The following is a 20,066-nucleotide window of genomic DNA, read 5'->3' on the forward strand; positions in this document are numbered from 1 at the left end:
TCTGGCCTGCTTCTTAGATTCCTGAATCAAGTGATACAACAGGACCAGAAGTAGTATAGTAACTAAGCTACAGATCAGGAAGCCCCCATCTGAAAAGCCATAAATGCACTAGGTGGCCTTAAGGAAGCTGCCCAGCCCCAAGGCTCTTGTCTTGCTATGCAAACCCCTTGAACAATGTGGGTTCAGGGTCCCTTGAGGACTGCCTGAAACACTGTGTCCCAACTCAGTCAGGGAGATCATGTGGAGGAGTGCTGTTGGTTGCCCTCAGTGATACAGAGGCCCAACTGGCCTCTGCCAGAAGGCATACATTTAGCGTCGCCAGTCCCACGCTGTAGAAGACTCTTCCACAAGATATTTGGCAGAGAAATCCTTGCTTTTGGCTATCACGTGTCTCCTGGAGATTATTTTTTATGCTGGCAGGCCTGTGCAGTTGTCTCAAATTCTCTTTGAGCAGCTAGTCATTTTAATGATTGTTTCAGGCTGACTTGATGGGGTTTTTTATTGCTATATTGTACCCTGATGTTTTATGAGTGGGTGGTATATAATTATTCCTATAAATGAGTAAATAAATCACCCTCTCAGTCTCAACACCCCGTCTCTGTAATAGACAAATGCTAAGTAGGATTAATTGTTCTAAAGTAGGTGTGGGGAACTTTTGACTCTCCAGATGTTGCTCTAGCAAGCATGACTGATAGCCAGAGATGATGGGAGCCATAGCGCAGCAACCTCTGGAGAGCCAAAGGCTCCCCACACCTGGTGTGTATTACTGATTAAAGCAGATTTAATCAAATTCATCTTGGTTAAGGTGGTGGGTTTTGCAGGTTCTGTAACATTGCAAGAGGAAACCGTGGTAGACCACAGTGAATGTTGACAGGAGTCTCCTGTTTATTTAAAGTGGAGCATATAAACCTCTTTCTGGTGTTGGTGGCTTAAATAGTCATTGCCTAAACCAAAAATGTTTTGAAGCAGCTTTTCCGAAACTTCCTTTTACTGACACTCACCTTTTTCTAAAAAACAACAACTAGGTGCCTTGTCCACATTCTGCAGGAAACGACAGTAAAGTATTCAAAGATACGACCTTTTCACGCTCAGTGTCAGCTAGATTTGTGCCGGCATGAAGTTCGTTATGGTTGTTCACGGGATGACGAGTGTTTCTATGCTCACAGTCTTGTAGAGCTCCAGGTGTGGATAATGCAGAGTAAGACAGGTAGGTCTGGTGCAATAATGGGCGCTAAAAACATATTTGTGTAGAGTTCATTTTGACAGACTGCTTAACCCCTCTGGAACTTCAGAGAGGTCTTCCCACTCCAACTCCCGGGTGATGTAAAACACGACACACCTTCTTGACAATGAAAACGGGTGCATTGCAGCTACATCCCTTAAATATGTGTCTGTGAAGTGTAATTGCATTTCAGCAAGAAGCAGGCAAGAGCTGAGTCTTGCTGCATGTTTTTAGTGCTTCAGCTTTTGTGTTTTTAGACTGCAGTCATGTGCGCAATTACTTGGGAGTTAGCCCCACTGAACATATTGTGGCATATTTCTATTCTGAATACACATGCATAGGCTTGTGTTATTAGTCAGTAAGGTTTTCTGATTAATGAAGATTCCAGAGCACAGTTCCTTGCTAAGACTCAACTAATGCCAGTGCCTTCTGCAGACATCCTTGCCAGATTTCAGGTGTGCCCTGATACTTGAAGACTGTGAACTTTCTCCAAACCAATTGTGCTCAAGCAGAAGAGCTGTATTTAAATGATTCAGTCTCTTATAAGGTTAAAGTCTATTCAAAATCAACTGCTTGTGGAAAGCTACGTTTTGTGATTGAACTGTTAACCGCAATCCTACAGACGCTTAATCTGGGAGTAAAAAAATGCATGCAGGTTGTTCTGCACATCGGATATGGCAACATCTTTATATTACTGTTTTTAACTTTTTTTTAATAAAAAATGCCAGTCACTGATTCTGAAAAGTTAATATAATATCGGCCTTGGAGGTCTTGGTAGTGCTTGTGCAGTGGTTAGCAACATCAAAATTGCCTAAAATGCATGTCTTCCTCACCACAGGTATTTCTCATGAGGCTATTGTTCAAGAATCAAAAAAATATTGGCAGGCTATGGAGTCTAATGCCCATGGAACACAGGTATTTTTCTCAGATTGCCCCAAGCAGCACACTGTCTCACGGAAATCAAGGGATTGGAGTTCAGGGATTGGGATGCAAAGGTCTGGGTTCCATTCTTTGCATTGCTAGTTGAAAAAGAACCAGATAGCAGGAACTGAAGAAAGTTCCTTCTCTGCCTGAGATCCTGGAAAGTCCATATTGGGATAGATGGACAAATGTCACAAGCTACTTAGGCCAGGCTTCCTCAACCGCAGCCCTCTAGATGTTTTTGAGACTACAATTCCCAGCATCCCTGGCCACTGGTCCTGCTAGCTAGGGGTCATGGGAGTTGTAGGCCAAAAACATCTGGAGGGCCGAGGTTGAGGAAGCCTGACTTAGGCAGCTTCCTGGGTACGGAGTTTCCCTCGTCACCCCTTTCCTAATCTTCCCTGGTGCAGAAGAGCCACTCTGAAGTAGATGTTGATTTTCCAGGCAGCGTTGATACAGGGAAAGACAGTCTTACAGTTATCTCCTTTCTTCTTGGGTGTTTATGGGGTGTTGGATTGTTTTTGCAAACCTAAATGGTCTTGCTTTTCGTTTCATTTCCAGGTTCTCAGCAGCCAAGTGAAGCACGGATCTCTGAATCTGAAAATGAAGTTTGTGTGCGCACAGTGCTGGAGAAATGGCCAAGTTAGTGAGCCAGACAAAAACAAGAAATACTGTAGCGCAAAGGCAAGGCATCCGTAAGTCACGTGGCTCCCTTCTGCCCCACAAAGTTGCTGGCGTTGGATGCTTGTTGGAATGCCCTTGGGGTGGTTGCCGGCAGGGAATCACTAGGTTGGGAATTATGTCCTTTAGCTAGGATTTTAGGATACATTTTGCCTTGTTGCAGAACATGACAACGATGCTGTCCTTACCAGATAAAAACTTCCACTCACCAGCTAAGCTGGAGAGTTGCTAATATTAAAACTGTTAACATGCAGACCTAGTTCACATGTAACATCAAGCCCAAACAGTGGCTTAGTATGAACATGTAGTTCCTGGAGCCTAGATTAAGGCTGTTTTGCATCTCCTCTGGTGCCTGCTGGTTCAGTGTGTTTTGTGAACCCTGGGCTAATGGTTTGTCTTAGTGCAGATAAAAGCAGGTATCCTTGTTTGTTTGTTGTTGTTTTTTTTAAAAAAATAAGCTTTTATGAAGAACAGCAGCCTTTTGTTTGAGTTCCTGGACCTGTTAACCTTGGCTGCACCCTAAAAGTGGGTCAGGCATCACGATATGCTCAAGAGTCTCAAGGTGGAACCTGGGAGAAGACCCTTAAATGAATCTTTGTTAGGCGTAAGCTGCATAGAACTCGGCTAGGTCTGTCTCAATCCTTTTGCGCAAAACACAGGTTTTTTGGTTTGTGCCAGTTCCTGTTTGCAGAGGCATGACCTTAAAAATTTCTTTAGCGGAAGGCTGGGCCTCTGGACACACTTTGTTCACTCACCAAAAGGGAACTAGAAGCTGTTTGATCCTGTGATGTTTGTGGCGCTTCATGTCAACCGGGGTTGGGAACCTTTGTCCCTGCAGATGTTGCTGGATTACAACTCTCATAATCCCAGACTATTGACTGCTGTCTGGGGCTGATGGGAATTGAACAATGTCTGGGAAACCAATTCCTCATCCCTTGTGTAAACAAAAGCATGTTTTATAGAGCTGGTCTTCAACTGGTGGGTTGCAGCCTGATCCACGGTGGGTCACGATAGCAGCACTACCACCTTGCAAATATACGATAAAATATTAGGAAATGGGTCCCCCGATGAATGTTTAGTTTATAAGTGGGTCCTGGGTCTGCAAAGGTTGAAGATAGCTGTATTGTAGGAACTGTTTGGGTCAGCCCTCCAGATGTTTTGGGCTACAATTCCCATCTTCCCCGACCACTGGTCCTGTTAGCTAGGGATCATGGGAGTTGTAGGCCACAACATCTGGAGGGCCGCAGTTTGGGGATGCCTGGTTTGCGTCTAAAGTCCTGGTGCGAGATTCCTTCTGCCACAGCCATGCTGTTCAATTTGAGTTACTCCCCTGATTAGCCTTGTCCTTTTACAGATGGACCAAAGATCGGCGGGTGATGCTGGTGATGTCAAACGAGCGTAAGAAGTGGAATACGATTCGCCCACTTCCTACAAAGAAGCAAGTGCCTTTGCAGTTTGATGTGAGCATGTCTTTAAAATCAGGGTTTGGCTTTTTTGTGTTCCTCATAGTGCTAGCATTACTCGTTTGGAGACAGAAAATCCAGAGTTGGTTCTTTTACACAATCTGTGGGAAGAAGTTGATCTTGTACTTTTGTGTTAAAATGTTCCATGGCTGTAAGCATTAAAAATAAAATAAAATGCTGGACCACGAAGGTCATGCCAAGCATTTTCATCCTACCTTTCCTCCAAGAAGCTCAGGGTGATATGCAAGGGGGTGATGTGTGTCCCATTTTATCTTTACAACAATGCTGTGAGGTTGGTGTCTGGTGCCAGGTCATTCCAACCAGCTTTATGGCTAAGTGGGCGGTTGAACCCAGGTTTCCCCAAAGCGTAGCATTTGTTTAACCCCTTCACCACACTTGCTGTCTGCAGAAAGTGAACTGGAAGATTCCAGACATTACTTTATGTTAAGGTTGCTCTGTTGATTTTCTAAAAAATCAGTAAAAGGAATGGACACAACTCACCAAACTCAGATGTTCCTCCAATACCAATTTATGCAAATAGGTGTTGCACCTAGTTTCATCTTCTGCAAAGTGTAAGTGTGTGTGTGTGTGTGTGAGAGAGAGAGAGAGAGAGAGAGAGAATGAGAGAGACTTCAAATGGTTCCTCCTGCAGAATGCAGCTTCTCTGAGAGCAGCTTATTTCTTCCTTATCTAGCTGTGCAATCATATTGCATCGGGCAAGAAATGTCAGTATGTCGGAAACTGTTCCTTTGCTCACAGTCATGAAGAGCGAGAAATGTGGACTTATATGAAGGAGAATGGCAGTAAGTAAACTTTAAACAATGCAGGAAAGCACACCGTGAACCTGTTAGCATTTTGATCCCTTTTGCCTGCTCTCAGGTATGGGTTTTCCTTGTTATCTGCCTTTATTTCATTATGTCTGTGCCCAGAGCCACAAGATCAGGGCGGTCTGCGAGCATGGCTGGATAAGTCCCGATTCAATGCCCCATAAACCCAGTTTCCACACTCTGTTTTAGGTTGTTTTGCCTTATACACCTTCTGTGTAAGTTAATTGGCATGCTGCGTTAATGTTGTTGGTATTTTAACTTTTTCAAAACCCAGAACGTTTCAGCAAGCAATGCAAAACTGAGGCATGCAAATTCAGGTTGAGGCAAGCTAGTGGAGCAAAACGACAGGGAAAAGATGTTCTCTGCCATTTTATCTGAGTGGGACTGCGTTAGACTTTGACTTAGTAGTGATGCTCTGCAATCTCTGTGTGAACCCTTCCACAAATCTCTTTGATAACCATGCAGACCATCTCTGAGTATGCTGTTGAGTACACTCAGCACCCATTTTACATCCATGAGAACTAAAATCTTTTATTTTAAAAAAACAAAGTTGGTGAAAACTGATTCTCAAGAGCGTTGGTTGCAGTTTCTTGCATAACCTCTCGCTTTTTCCATGTGAAGATAAGTCACATCTTGTGTGCATGTGTTTTAACTAAGCAAAGAGCAGAGCATGCCAAACCCTGCATATACGACATTCTTGCTCGGATCCCAGAAGACTGTGTCCTTGTAAGACGTTTTCGGAAAGTGGTTTTTCTGTTTTTGTTTTGCATTGGGTCAGTTCACTTGGAAGTAAAATTAAAACGCCTCTGTATGAATGGGCTGCTCTGTGCCTACCAGTGTGAGGCGTGTTTGGTGGGAGCAAAGTGGGCTGAAAGAGAGACAGTGCAGCTGGAAGTTCCTCAGTTCCTTCCATTCCAAGATGGCCATGCCAGGCATTCCCTGTTCCTTCCTACCTCCTCCAGTAGGTGACCTAGAGAACGTTCGAGTCCCTGTGACTTGTTTTCCAAACCAAAATTTGCCCTGAAGATAAGTCATAAAACACAGGAAGTTGTCTTGAGTCAGAACATTGCTCCATCTAGCTCTGACTGGCAGCAACTCTCTGGGATTTCAGGCTGGAGTCTCTCCCAGTCCTATCTGGAGATCCCAGGGACTGAACCTGGGATCTTCTGCATTCAGGGCAGATGCTGTACCACTGAGCTACATCTGCTCCCCTGAGAAGTATGCCGCCATAATAAAAGATCTGGACTTTGTTCCTTTTGAGTGAGTCCATGATGTATCCATAGTATTGGCCTGTTCAGTTTACCTACTCTTAACTTAATTGCTGCAAACTTATTTTAGCTCTGTTCTCACTTAGTTCAAGACATGGAGCAGTTGTATGAAATGTGGCTGAAGAGCCAAAAGCCGGAAAAAGGGGAGGACCCAGCTGCTCAAGCAAACAAGGAAAACGGGAAGCAGATTCACATGCCAACAGATTATGCTGAAGTTACGGTAAGAGACGGGGAATCTTAGGCCTTAGGTGACAGTAGGCCCATCGTATATTTAATTTGGGGTTGAGAGAAGCCGCACACACACATATCCTCAGATGTCACTGCAAGCTTAAAACATTAGACACCATTGTGTACTGCTAAGCTTGTTTAGACAGTGTGCTCCATTTTCCCTGTCCTGCCACCAGCCCCACCTTGACTGGAGCTGGCAAAGCACAGGCCTAATAGTCTGTCAGGGGGGCAATCCATGTTCCTTTCCTGCTACAATCTCACTTTCAAAGCCCCATGGGTCATGCCCAGAGAAATGCCATCAGTTGTTCAGGTTAACCAGATTTGCATACTGTGCCTTGTCCTCTTGTGGTGTCTCATCCTTGCATTTGTGAACCAGGTGGACTTCCATTGCTGGATGTGTGGGAAGAACTGTAACAGTGAGAAACAATGGCAAGGCCACATCTCCTCAGAAAAGCATAAAGAGAAAGTATTCCACACAGAAGATGACCAAAACTGCTGGCAGCATCGCTTTCCAACTGGCTATTTCAGCATTTGCGATAGGTAGGTGCATTTTGACTCCTTGGCATTCATCTCAACAGAAAGCCAGTAGTTGAGTTGGGGTTCCACCCCATCGTTCAACTGAGGTCCAGTTCCGAGGGCCTTCTGGCGGTTCCCTCACTGCGAGAAGTGAGGTTACAAGGAACCAGGCAGAGGGTCTTCTCGGTGGTGGCACCCGCCCTGTGGAACGCCCTCCCATCAGATGTCAAAGAGATAAACAACTATATGACATTTAGAAGACATCTGAAGGCAGCCCTGTTTGGGGAAGTTTTTAATGTTTGATGTTTTGTTCTGTTTTTAATGTTCTGTTGAAAACCGCCCAGAGTGGCTGGGGCATAAATAATAAAATAATAATAATAATAATAATAATAATAATAATAATAATAATAATAATTTATTAATTGGGGCAGAGAAGCTGCAGCCCTCCAGATGTTGTTGGGCGTCAACTCCCGTTTGATCCAACCAGCATTGCCAATAGTTGGCGATGATGGAAGTTGGTATCTTAGGAGCTTCCTCACCACTGCAGTAGAGTCAGAGTTTCCAGTTTTGTACACAATAGATGTCCAGTTGTTGATCCATTTTGTTACACGGTTATAAGCACCTTCCCTACAACCAAAGAGGAGGGAAGAGGCCCATTTCTCAATGTGATGTTTTGTACCTGAGAGGAGGCTTTTATTGCTGCTCTTTGCATATGGAATGAAGCTGAGCAGCTTGCACTGTTGGGTATTTCATGTGAGGTGGGTGACACCTTCTCTGTGACATGAGCACTTTCTGCCTTCACACTGAGGCATTCAAGAATCTGTACCTAGCAGGGCTCTCTCTTCTCTGTTCATCAGCACTCCTACCAGTTTGTGCACTGGGTTACATTTTTGTTGGGAATCTGATTGCTTGAGCAACTCAAGACATAACAGACTCCAACTCACTTCTCAAGACCGACCCTGACCCTGACACAGAGCACAAGACCCCGGCACCAATTTGCTGGTGTGCCTTAATCACTTCTGTAGTCAGTGCTGGGCCGCTGCCTCGGCAAGTGGCTTGGCTGACCTTGCATCTGTTTATTTATCTCAAACTTTGGGTGATTTCTGCTCATGAAAGAATTGAATCCTTTCCCTGGATGTCCAGTTTCTCCAACAATTTTTTTTGGTAGCAGGAATACTTAGTCAGGCATAGGCAAACTCGGCCCTCCAGATGTTTTGGGACTACAATTCCCATCATACCTGGTCCTGTTAGCTAGGGATGATGGGAGTTGTAGTCCCAAAACATTTGGAGGGCCGAATTTGCCTATGCTTGCTCTTAGTCTTGGATTCCTTCCCCCCCCCTCCATTTTTAATGGACAAAATGTAAGACATTTGTCCTCCCCACCCCACCCCCACCCCATTTAGTTACTGGCAGAGACCAAAAAGTGCCTGTGGTCACATAGGTTATCTGGATTAGTTGGGGGGGTGGGGCTGACACCTGCAGCTAGCGCTAGAAGAACAGGGGCTTTATATGCTGTTGGAAGCTGATAATCTCAGAATCCAAGGCCCATTCAGCAGGAGTTGGGGAACCCGTGGCTCTGCAGATAGATAATTGGCTGAATTATAGCTTCTGACATCCCTGGCATGCTGGCTGGGGCTGGTGGGATCTGGAGTCCCGACATCTTCTGGAAGGCTGCAGGCTCCCCATCACTGCCATCCTGGTCAAGTATGCAACCCCACCCGGTCTTTTAAATTGCATGTTTGCACAGGGGTGGCTGTGCTGTGAAGCAGGGTGCTTCATGTGATATAATTTAGGCGGCTGGTTGAAGAAGGGAATTGATGGTAACACCAAGACTTCTTGAGGGGTTGCGTCTCGCCTGCTGGTGAGGAGGGACACCCAGTGCTCTGGTTTATGCTGCAAAGTGTCTTGAGCCAGCATTGTGAGTGTAGTGTGTTTTGCTCCTTACCTTTTGCACTTCTTTCTTTTAAACAGGTATATGGCTGGTACTTGTGTGGAGGGAAACAACTGTAAATTTGCACATGGACCTGCTGAGCTCCGTGAATGGGAAGAACGGAGACACGTTCTAAGAATGAAGCTGAGCAAAGCCAGAAAAGATCACTTGATTGCTCCGAATGATAATGACTTTGGAAAATATAGTTTTTTGTTTAAAGATTTAAACTAACACTATAACAATGCATTTGTGTTGCCAGAAGGAAGCATAAAATCAGAATTTGACAATAATCAAAAGCATGTGACAGAAGCTGCAGATTTTTTCTGCTTTTATTGGCCTGTATTGTTCCTCCTGAAGAACAAAATGTAGTAGATGTGTAGGGGGGGAGTCGGCAGGTCTGTCTGTGCTCTCATGAAACAGAATGGTGAAGTTATAATAAAAACACAACCTGAAGTCTTACGTGCTTATTCGCCTTCTGTTGGACAGAAGAAAGTTGGAAAATAACGGGAAGGGTGGTATTGTAATGCCTAGCAAGCCCCCAGTGTTGGTCCTTCAGCTGAAAACTTTTTAAGGTAAGCTTCTAAAAACAGATGTTTTGGGCTCAGAAGAAAATGATGGATAAAATTCTTCAGATGTTTTAATGGAGAGGATTTGTTTAAAACAAGTTTGCTATTTATCTCTATGTAGGTTGCTATAATAAAAGGATTTTCTTATTAAAAGATTTAAAGCAAAATAACCATTTAACTACAATATATGTTGAATGGGGTATTTTTCTCTATTTGTATGTTTCAATATAACTTGCTGAAAAGGATCTTGGAAGAGAGACACGTATTACTTTTTTTTGGAAAATCAAGTAGTTAAAAATTCTGTTTCTTGGTCTTTGCTGTTTAAATGATGATTTTGAAAGATTCCACTTGTATGTCAGTATTGTGTATTGTATGGACCAATATTGCCTGTAATAAAGATAACTTTACATAAAGTCTCTTCCTAAACATATCTTCAGACTCCTGAATAGCCCTATAGCAAAAGGGGTAAGAGAGGCCATTCTGGACACACAGACAGACTTCCTGGTTTTATGTTAAGAGAGTAGAATATATGCGTATGTGCATTTCTGAGGTAGAGTGCGAGCTGCCATCTCCATGCTCTTAATCCCACATGGCTACATTAAAGCAGGGGTGGAGAACCTGTGTTCCTCCCAGATGCTCTCAAGACTCCCCACTTTAATCAGCATGACCAGTGGTCAGAGGTGATGGAAGTTGTAGTACATTCCCTGTTCCTGATCCAAAGCACGTTTGCTAAATGAACTCATTTCTTCCCACAGCAGCAGCATAAATAGAACATTTTCTACCATGGTAAAGGCGTAAAGGTAAAGGGGCCCCTGACCATCAGGTCCAGTCGTGTCCGACTCTGGGGTTGCGGCGCTCATCTCGCTCTATAGGCCGAGGGAGCCAGCGTTTGTCCGCAGACAGCTTCCGGGTCATGTGGCCAGCATGACAAAGCTGCTTCTGGCGAACCAGAGCAGCACACGGAAACACTGTTTACCTTCCCGCCAGAGCAGTCCCTATTTATCTACTTGCACTTGGATGTGCTTTTGAACTGCTAGGTGGGCAGGAGCTGGGACCGAACAACGGGAGCTCACCCTGTTGCAGGGATTCGAACCGCCGACCTTCTGATCAGCAAGCCCTAGACTCTGTGGTTTAACGCACAGCGCCACCTGGGAAACATTTTCTACCATGGACTTTCTGCTAAATTCACACCAAGACATAGCTTGTGAAGTAGTGAGTTGTGCACCCTTGCAGCAGAGGCCTGGGCATCCTACGATCCCCAATACAGTACTGGCCAAAAGTCCCCTTGATGCACAATGTTTGATTGTTGATGGCATCTCAAGGTTGTCCTGCTCTGCATTTTTAGGTTTCTTTCCGGGGTGTGTGTGTGTGTTCAGACCGCCCCCACCTGTAAGCACATCTGAGCAGCACTAAAAACATTTGGGAAAGTTTTTAATAGGGGTGGGTTGTAATCTTTATTACAACTTGCCTCGAGAGTGCTATAGGATACAAGCCCCCATCAAATAAGCTAGGAAAACCCTTTAATGCAGTAGCTAGAACGGTGGGGGTAATAGCTTAGTGGTAGAGCATCTACTTGACCTAGAGGTTCCAGATTTCGGCATGGGAGAAAGCTGCGGCCGGTGTAGGCCATACTGAGTTAAATGGACCCAATGGTCTGATTTGGTAAAAGATAGGTTAGCTCCTTTTGCTGCCATTCTAGAATTTGTACAAAGCACTCTGGGCGTGGGGCAGAATACGGAAGCAACGAGAATAGCCTTGCAAAGCAACAAAGCTCAATGCGTGCCTGTGCTTACTGCAGCCACTTCCACATCAAGCATAGTGAACAGGGGGGGAAGCTTGGGATATTATTATTATTATTATTATTATTATTATTATTAGTGTGTGTCATATCCCTGTGTAGGGGAACGTCCAATGCAGATTTGCCAGAGGCCATGAACCGACAAAATTCCTTCATGGTTAAACCAGATTCGTCCAAGTATAGCCAGCCAGCATAACATACCCTTGCTACAGGAATAAGTGTCTTTCAGGCAGAGCAGAATTAAAATTCACTCCCCACAGATGACAGAGACGGTCACCAACTTGGGATGGCTTTTAAAAGAGGATCACGCAGATTCATGGAGGAGAGGGCTACTAATGGCTACCACTAGCTGTGATGCTATGCTGTGCCTCCAACAGCTGGAGGCCATAAATGTTTCCAAAACCACAGGAAAGGGAAGGAGCTCTTGTGCTGGAATCCTGACTTCCCAGAGACATCTTGGTCACCTTGGTGGCCCCTGTGAGAACAGGGTGCTGGGTTGGATGGACCTGATCCAGGAAGGCTGCTCTTACACCCTTAGATACCAGGCCTGGGCGTGCCCAAATGGTACCTGCCCTGCGCCCCCTAACTTATCCCGGGGTCAGCACTGAAGGGAGGTTCAAGGGCCAGCCATGTTGGGCTGCTGCCTGCGCCGAACAAGAGCGACGCCATCTTGTCCCTCCATCCTCAGGCAGCGAGGCCTTTGCGGGCCAGAGCCGGCGGGCCAAAAACGGAACGGAACGATCAATATATTTATTTTTATTTGAAGTGGAAGCGAATTCCCACACGGGGGTAGCCCTGTGCCGTGTGAGGGAACAGCCGGCGGCGGCAGTCCTTCCTGGAAGAGCCCAAGGCCTAGGAAAAAGCCAGGCCTCCTCGCCATGGCCCGCCTCGGGAGACCCCCGCCGCGTCGCCGCCCTCGCTTCGAACCCCCCCGGGGCCGACGGAGCCCGCTCTCGCCCCGCGGCTCATGGCGGGCCTGCGCGAGGAGCTCCGCCGCCTGAGGGGGAGGCCGGAGCGTAGGCCTCGCGCGCCTCCTCCCCGTCTCCACCTCCGCGGCCGGCTGGTTGGCAGGGCGGGGAGACGTGGCGGCGGCGGAGGCGCCTCTCGCTCCGGCCGCCAAGCGACGTGTGCGAGCGTGAGGGGCTCCGCTGGGCCCCGCCTAGGCCGGGCGGGCGGGCAGGCCAGGCCCCGGCCGGGAGGGACGGCGCGGAAGGGAGGAGGGCATGTCGGCATGCGGAGGACCCGGACCTGACTCCGGCCTTCCCTCAGCGCCTCCCGAGGCTCCGCAACACCAGCAGGAGGAGGAGGAAGAGAAGGAGGAGAAGAAGCCGCAGCCCCGGTGGCTCGGCGCTTCCCGCATGGCCCGGCGGCCCGAGGTGCTGTGCGGCGCCGCGGTGGTGCTGAGCTGCGCTTTCCTGGTCGCCCTCAAAGTCACCTGCAGGTAAGCGAAGGCGCACCTGAGGAGGGGGGGGGCTCAGGTTGGGCCTTTCTGCATATGCCCAGGTGGGTGGGGGGCACACCTGGAAACGCGTGGGGGGGTGCTCCCTGCAAAATGCAAAGCCTCCCCTTACACAACAAAGGAGCCCCGATCAACCCGTGCAGGAGTCCAAGCAGGTTTAATCCGAATCAGTTGCCTCAGCCACCTAATGAGGTGTTGGGGGGAAGGGAGTGGCAACTTCTCCCTGGGAAAGAGAGGGGTGGTATTTTTATTTATTATTTATTATTGTTGTTGTTGTTGTTGAAGTGCAGTAGGGTCGTGGGGGGAAGAGGAGGAAGGGGATCGGGTCTCGCTTCTCTTCTCCTGCTCATCCAAGCAGCAACTGCGAGAGCATCCCTGGGCATAAGCAGAGCGCGGGGTGTTGGGGCCATTCAGAGCACCATCCATGCTGCAGCTTGGTGGGTAGGGCATCTGTTTCGCAGGCAGAAGGTCCTGGGTCCTGGCCCAAGCAGGTCAAGGCCCCTTGTCTGAAATGCTGGAGAGCTTCTGCCAGTCCATGTGGACGTTACTGAGCTAGACGGGGCCAATAGTCTGACTGTATAAGGCACTTCCTACATAATCTTCTAGGTAGAGCTTAAGGCAATAGCCCTTTCCTTTTGTTTGTCGTCCTGTCCCCCCCCCCAAAAAAAAACACCCCTTGAGTTTCCTCCCAGGATAGATTGCCTTCTTTAGGGATCATGGTTAACAGCTGCTGATTGACCTGGTCACCAGGATTGTATCTATTTTTTTTTAAGAGCCCTGATGAAATCTAATTGCATCTAATTCAGTATCCGGTTTGCAACAACAGGCTAGTCAGTCAGATGCCTTTGACAAGCCCCTGCCCCAGAAAGCATGGAGGGTCTTCCCTCACTGATTGGTCCCAGGATCTGGCATTGAGAGGTATACTGCCTGAGTACATGGGGGCTCCATTTAGCTGTCATGGCTAGCAGCTGTTGATAGGTTTGTCCTGCATTCGTTTGTCACCTGTTTGGAAAAAAAACTGTCCTGTTGGTTCCATCAAGCCAGTTCCTTTGACATGGATTAGCTACCATGTAATTTGTCTACAATGAATTAGTTACTACAGTACTGCTACCTGCCTTTTTGTACTCTTTGTTGGGTCTTTCCTTCCCTCCCCCAACCCTTCTGCGACTCATAGATGCATTTACATTGCGCATTGTGCCATCACTTGACATTTGGCCACATGCTGCATGAAATTTCTCCTATTGCATTGGAAGTGCTATGGAACTTGCAGTGTGTGATCTGTGGTATCTGGTTCACGTATTAAAAGCTATTGCTTGGGATTTTGGAAGTTTGGTAATGTTATTCAAGGCTGTTTCAGTCCTTACATTTTTAAGATGTGCTTGTGAATTGATCTTCATGTGCATGTAAACATCTAGCATCTGAATGTGGCAAAAGAATGTTTACAAGCAAGTGCATGGTGCAGAAACCTTGAACAGGAAGCCACAACAAGTGCACATATAAGTGGCAAGTCCGGTTTTGTGTCCACGAAACACTTGACGTGTCCCTAGTTTTGATTTTGACTAGTGCACAAGGCATCAGGCGAGAGGGTTTCAGGTAGCCAGGACTGCACGGAAATGTTGGCAGCTCTTGGTTCAGGCCCTGCATCTTTTTCCGTAATCATGTTTGCAGCCATGAGAACTGTACACATGTACTTTGCCCAGAAAGGGGTTTCAGTAGGATAAAAATAAAACCACAATGCATTTTGAAAGGGCTTATTTGATGCCAGTGAACAGCAAGAAATGGGACTGGGTAAAAACGTGATCCATAGAAACATACTGTAATACTGTTCTCTAGAACAGAGGACTTAAAAGAGCGACAACAACAATTAGGTGCTATGATTATGTGTTTCTAATTGTTGTGATGCAGTAGGAGCCTCAGGGTTGAGAAACACAGCTGGACTTTTCTCTTAAAGGTAATGGGAGCTGCTGTGCGGCCATGCTGTGAGGTTGTGTATGCATCTCCCACTCAGCCCTTCACCCTCAGAAGAGCCTGTGAGTGATTTGCAAGGGCAGCCTTTCCCCATCAAACTGCAGTGTGCAGAAGAACTGGAAGTCAACCCTTTTTCCACAGCTTGTAACATCAAAACTCAGTTAAATTCAAATTCCCACTGAATAAAGTAGAACTACAGTAAACAAAGAGAATGCTGCTGGATCAGACCAAAGGCTTATTTGGCTCAGTATCCTGCTTTCCAAAGTGGTCAACTTTATCCTTTTGGGATTCCCGTATGCTGAGCCTGAGGGCAATCCAGTATGAAGAAGTACTCTTCTTTTTTTGTCTGCCCCTCCTAAATTATGCTGCTTAATATAGTAAAAATCTCTATGCAGTTTACGTAAAAGCAAAAAAACCATACCGGTAACAATATCCAATAAGATTTCCTAGAAACAAGATAAAAGCAAAACTCAGCTATATCTCACAAATAAAACTGAGCAGTATACAAAATGAATAATAATTTTCAAAGAGTGCAGGATGTAAGTTTTTAAAAGGCATTTAAAGGTCCTTATGGTCTCCATCTCATGAATTACCTGAGAAAGGGCATTCCAAAATCTGGGTGCTATCACTGAGAGGCTTGCTTGAATGGGAAGGACAGGGGAAAGAAAGTACTTTTTCATGTAGCACATAATGGAATTCACTGGCACAAGATGAGGTGATGGTGGTTTTAAGAGTGCTGTAGAGACGTGGGTGGTGCTGTGGTCTAAACCACAGAGCCTAGGGCTTGCCAATCAGAAGGTCGGCGGTTCGAGCTCCCATTGCTCGGTCCCTGCTCCTCTCCACCTAGCAGTTCGAAAGCACATCAAAGTGCAAGTAGATAAATAGGTACCTCTCTGGCGGGAAGGTAAACAGCGTTTCCGTGTGCTGCTCTGGTTCTCCAGAAGCGGCTTAGTCATGGTGGCCACATGACCTGGAAGCTGTACACCAGCTCCCTCAGCCAGTAAAGCGAGATGAGCGCGCAACCCCAGAGTCGTCTGTGGCTGGACCTAACGGTCAGGGTACCTTTACCTTTAGAGTCACAGAGGATAGAGCTACCAATGGCTGCTATTCACAGAGGCTCTATACTTCCTTCAGAATCAGAGGTGTCATGGCTCAGAATACAGTACTAGTTCTGCTGGGTGCAACAGCTGAAGAAGGCAACTGCTGATCCAGATTAACTGGTCTATGCTCTGCAGTTCTGGAAACATGTCCCTAAGCTGCTTTTTAGCTTTTGCCAACTAACCAAGTGAGAGAATGTGGAGTTCTGTTGATCGCATGCCCACGATACCTGACATATGCACATGCATCTCTCTTCCTTTCCTAAATAGCCGCGCAAAAGATGTGACAATGCCAGCAAAGCTTCCAGTCAGCTTCTTCTCTTCAACGTCTCCAGTCTACGATCTTTTCCTTGGGCAGCTGGATCGTGCAGAGGACATCCGCCAAGATTCGGAAATCACCCTTGTTTTTTTCTATGCTCCGTGGTGCGGGCAGTCTGTTGCAGTGAGAGAAGAGATTGAGAAAGTAGCAAGCAGTTTGGCAGACCAGGTAAGGCGCATTGGGCAAGAAGGGATGCAGCTGTTGCTTTAAGTTACTTTTCTTGTTCATCAGAGTTTGGAGAGAGGCACCCTGATGTTCTGCTAATTTCAAACTGAGCATGTGGTCCCTGAAAACGGCAGGGCTGTGCATGCTAGCAATGACTCCTCTACTCTGCAAAACCCTGTCAATTTGGAATTGCCCTCGACAGAAATTTATAGCAAAGTGGTTGGGGGAGAAAAGAGACTGACACAACTAGGGTTCTGTTTGTGGTTTCATTTATTAAGAAGGAATGGACTGTATTCCCATAGGACTGTTTCCTAGCATGATTTAGATGTGTTTATTTAATATCATTTATATACTGCTTAATTACTCCATCTCTTAAGTGGTGCACATGGAGCACAATACAACGACAATAAAAAAAATCAGTTAAAGCTGTAAAATCAGGATTCAGTTAAAATCTGTTAGGCTTGCAGGTAAATGAAGAATGGCAGTACATGAAGCAGACCAAAGACAGGAGGCTGTTGACCTGGTTAAAGTGCTGAGTTGAATTGTGAACGAGTACGATCCCTTTTTTTGTAGTGAGTGTCCTAGTTAATAGTGTTACGGTTTTTCATTTTATCATTGTAAAAGACATTAGATACACCAGTGGATTCGATACCACAGCAGATTATGCTATCAGTTTCTTTTAATTAAATTTTGAGAGGAGTACCATTTTTACTGTATGATTTGGAGAAAATGCTTGGCTAAGCAATTGATATTTTATTTGACCTACATAATGATCTGCAGGATGTGCATTTTTTTGTGCCAAGCACCTGCCCTTTTCCATGCACTAATTTAAGAACCTATGCAGAGCTCTGCTTGGTCAGACCAAAATTCATTCTAGTCCAGCATTCTGTTCTCACTGTGGCCAACTAGATGCCTATGGGAAGCCCACAAGCAGAACCTAAGCGTAGCGGCACTCTCGTCACTTGTGAGTAACTGGGATTCACAGACAAGTTGCCCCTGACAGGGATTTGGTTGAATATGGCAAAGAGAGTGGAGAGATGACGGTCTCTTTTATAACAATAAATATGGAAGTAAATATCCCAAATCCATCCTTGGGTAGATTTTGGGAATTGTAGTTTGCTATCACATGGCTATCCACCCTCCTAGTAAAGGTATAGCCGGCAGCTAGGGAAAGACTTCAGCCACTTGTGATCGGGCTGCATTCTCCAGGGTTGCACTTGTCCTTCTTGCAGTGTATCAACCAAGTCTCTGGCCTTAAAGTTTGCTGACTTCTGTGCTTGCCTCAAGAAGTGATTTACGGGTTGTGCCAAACATTCGTATTTACTCTCTCCATCCCCCCCACCCTGGCCCTTTTGCAGGTGCTGTTTGTGGCGATCAATTGCTGGTGGAACCAAGGGAAATGCAGGAAACAGAAACATTTCTTTTACTTTCCGGTTATATATTTGTACCATCGGAGGTAAGGCTTTTAAGTGCTCTTTGAAAGTCAGAACTTGTTAACTGTGGCAAGTCTTTTTATCAGCTGAACAAGGCTATCCACCTACCCAAACAGTGTGCCTTGTCGGTTAAGTTCCTCTGAGAACCAATATTCAAACTTAAAATTGCTCATAGGAATCACTGGGGTGGGGCGGCAGGTTCTGCTCAGAGCAGATCTCTGTCTCCTGCTAAGCGTGGTTAGCACCCCTGACCAAATCCTGTCTGCTCCTTCCTCATGCCTCATGAAAATCAGCTGCTGAGAGTCAAGAAATCTTGTTTTGCGTCATGAGTTAAAGGACATAACCTCTTGCACCTTAGTGTGAATGTTCTTGTTTGTCAGGTTTGCTGGGGTGTGTCATTTTGCCACTTAAGTCAGGAAAGTTCCCTTCTGTGTATATGTTCTAAGTTACGGTTGTACAGTCCTTTCATTTGGTAATTCAGTTTCTTGCTAAATAGAATGTGGTGTTCTGCTCTGAGGCATATAATCAGGCACCCCTGGTGATGGAATTGTGGTTTCTAATTCATAATCGGAAGGCTTTCCAATATCTAAGCACTAATTTAAAAAGACAGTGTGCCATTAGGCCTTATGAGTACAGTGGGAAACTTGGGAAATGATATGGAGATTGTTTCTGTTGATCAGAAGACATACTATTGGAAGGGGGGGGAGCAGCAGGAAATAGGATCTCTGCACAGATCCGAGTTCCTTATCACCATCAGTTCCCTATCCCTTTGCTCTTTGGCATTTATTGCCTCCAAGCATGCAGTTTGGTTAGCTTAGCTTAGAAGAGCAGTCAGCTAGAACTGCAGCTGAATGGTTCCATTTGAGACATGGAAGCTTTGAGAGGTTATCGAGAGAACAATTGCATGCTCAGAGAGCCATGGTCTTTCAAAACGTTTTGCAATTGCCATTGCCTGCATTGTCATGGAGGCTAAGGCTATCGATGTCTATCAGCCACAATGACTGTGTTCTACCTCCACGGCTGGAGGGAGGCTGCCTCTGAATACCAGTTACTGTGGAACACAAGTGCAGAGTTGGGGCTTCCCAAGGGCAACTGGCTGGCCACTGTGAGAACAGGATGCGGGACTAGATGGGCCATTTGCCTGATCCACCAGCCTTTTCTTATGTTTTTATTAACAATGTTTTGCCAGGGTTCCAGACCTGGTGAAGTTGCTGCTCGGTGGAGCAGCTTGTGTTGCATTTAGGTTCAAATGGTTGCCTGATAAGCTATAGTGGAAGCTGGCACAAGGGCAGTGAAGGCTTCTGGATCTGATGAGACAATCAGAAGGCTGGTGACGGCTGATTTGTCCATGCTGCTTACAATTTGCTGTTTCTCCCCTGCTCTCTCTCCAAAGTGCTACAATACACAGTAGAGCTGGGGGTGCCTTGCTATAACTATTTGCTCCATATGCATTGTCAGTCAAAAACTGTTGCAGAATGCCCTAGAACAGCAGGTTAGAATTCCTTGCATTTATCTTTATGTCTGCAAGTGTTGAGTCACTTTGCACAAACGTTGAATAAAACTGCCGTTTGGGAGTAGGATGAAAAAGCCACAGAGTGAGTGAAATGTGTTCTGTTACAGTTTAAAGAGTCTTTTGAGTTGCCTTATCTGGTTTTCCCCAATTAATGTACAGTGGTGCCTCGCTAGACGAATTTAATTCATTCTGCGAGTCACTTCGTATAGCGAAAAATTGGTTTTGCGAAGCGGCTCCCATAGGAACGCATTGAAGTGCGGTTCCCCATAGGGTGCCTTGCAAGACAGGGGGAAAAATTCCGTCTTGCGAGGCACCCTATGGGACGAAAAAAATTCATCTTGCGAAGCACGCCATAGGAAACTTCATCTTGTGAGTCTCCATTGAAATCGCAAAACGCTTTCGTTTTGCGAGTTTTTCATCTTGTGAGACATTCGTCTAGCGAGGTACCACCATATTCTTGGCTGGTAATGGCCCGTTCCTTTTGCCATAATTGAAAGGCCTAAGTACAATACTACTATGCATTATGGTTCATGTTCAGCTCCTTCTGCCTGCCCTCTCCACCTTCTTGAGTCAGGCTGTGAGGAGTAGCGGTGCTACATTTGAGAGGCAAGCAGGAATGTAGGCCTGACTCTGGATTCAGCCAGATCTTGATGCCCCCGTACTCCTGTTCAGGCAAGGCAGAAAGAACATCT

General features: G+C 46.1%; 2 protein-coding genes across 3 annotated transcripts in view; both read left to right on the forward strand.

Moving 5' to 3' along the window:
• The window catches only part of ZC3H7A (zinc finger CCCH-type containing 7A), a 29,422-nt gene extending 19,387 nt beyond the window's left edge, over positions 1 to 10,035 (forward strand). For both annotated transcript variants that reach the window (XM_035131160.3, XM_088657074.1), the window contains 8 exons: positions 1,026 to 1,207; positions 2,061 to 2,137; positions 2,705 to 2,838; positions 4,179 to 4,284; positions 4,982 to 5,090; positions 6,469 to 6,602; positions 6,987 to 7,150; positions 9,098 to 10,035. In XM_035131160.3, coding sequence (XP_034987051.1) covers positions 1,026 to 1,207; positions 2,061 to 2,137; positions 2,705 to 2,838; positions 4,179 to 4,284; positions 4,982 to 5,090; positions 6,469 to 6,602; positions 6,987 to 7,150; positions 9,098 to 9,287 — 1,096 coding nt within the window. In that variant the 3' untranslated portion in view covers positions 9,288 to 10,035. The remainder of the gene's footprint in view (positions 1 to 1,025; positions 1,208 to 2,060; positions 2,138 to 2,704; positions 2,839 to 4,178; positions 4,285 to 4,981; positions 5,091 to 6,468; positions 6,603 to 6,986; positions 7,151 to 9,097) is intronic.
• A 2,166-nt stretch (positions 10,036 to 12,201) lies between these two features.
• Positions 12,202 to 20,066, forward strand: part of TXNDC11 (thioredoxin domain containing 11) — a 39,357-nt gene continuing 31,492 nt past the window's right edge. Inside the window, exons 1-3 of the mRNA XM_035130815.3 lie at positions 12,202 to 12,861; positions 16,215 to 16,431; positions 17,787 to 17,884. Of these exons, the coding sequence (XP_034986706.3) occupies positions 12,644 to 12,861; positions 16,215 to 16,431; positions 17,787 to 17,884 (533 nt within the window). The 5' untranslated portion in view covers positions 12,202 to 12,643. The remainder of the gene's footprint in view (positions 12,862 to 16,214; positions 16,432 to 17,786; positions 17,885 to 20,066) is intronic.

This window comes from Zootoca vivipara, chromosome 13, assembly GCF_965207765.1.
Source record: "Zootoca vivipara chromosome 13, rZooViv2.hap1.1, whole genome shotgun sequence".
Taxonomy (NCBI): domain Eukaryota; kingdom Metazoa; phylum Chordata; class Lepidosauria; order Squamata; family Lacertidae; genus Zootoca; species Zootoca vivipara.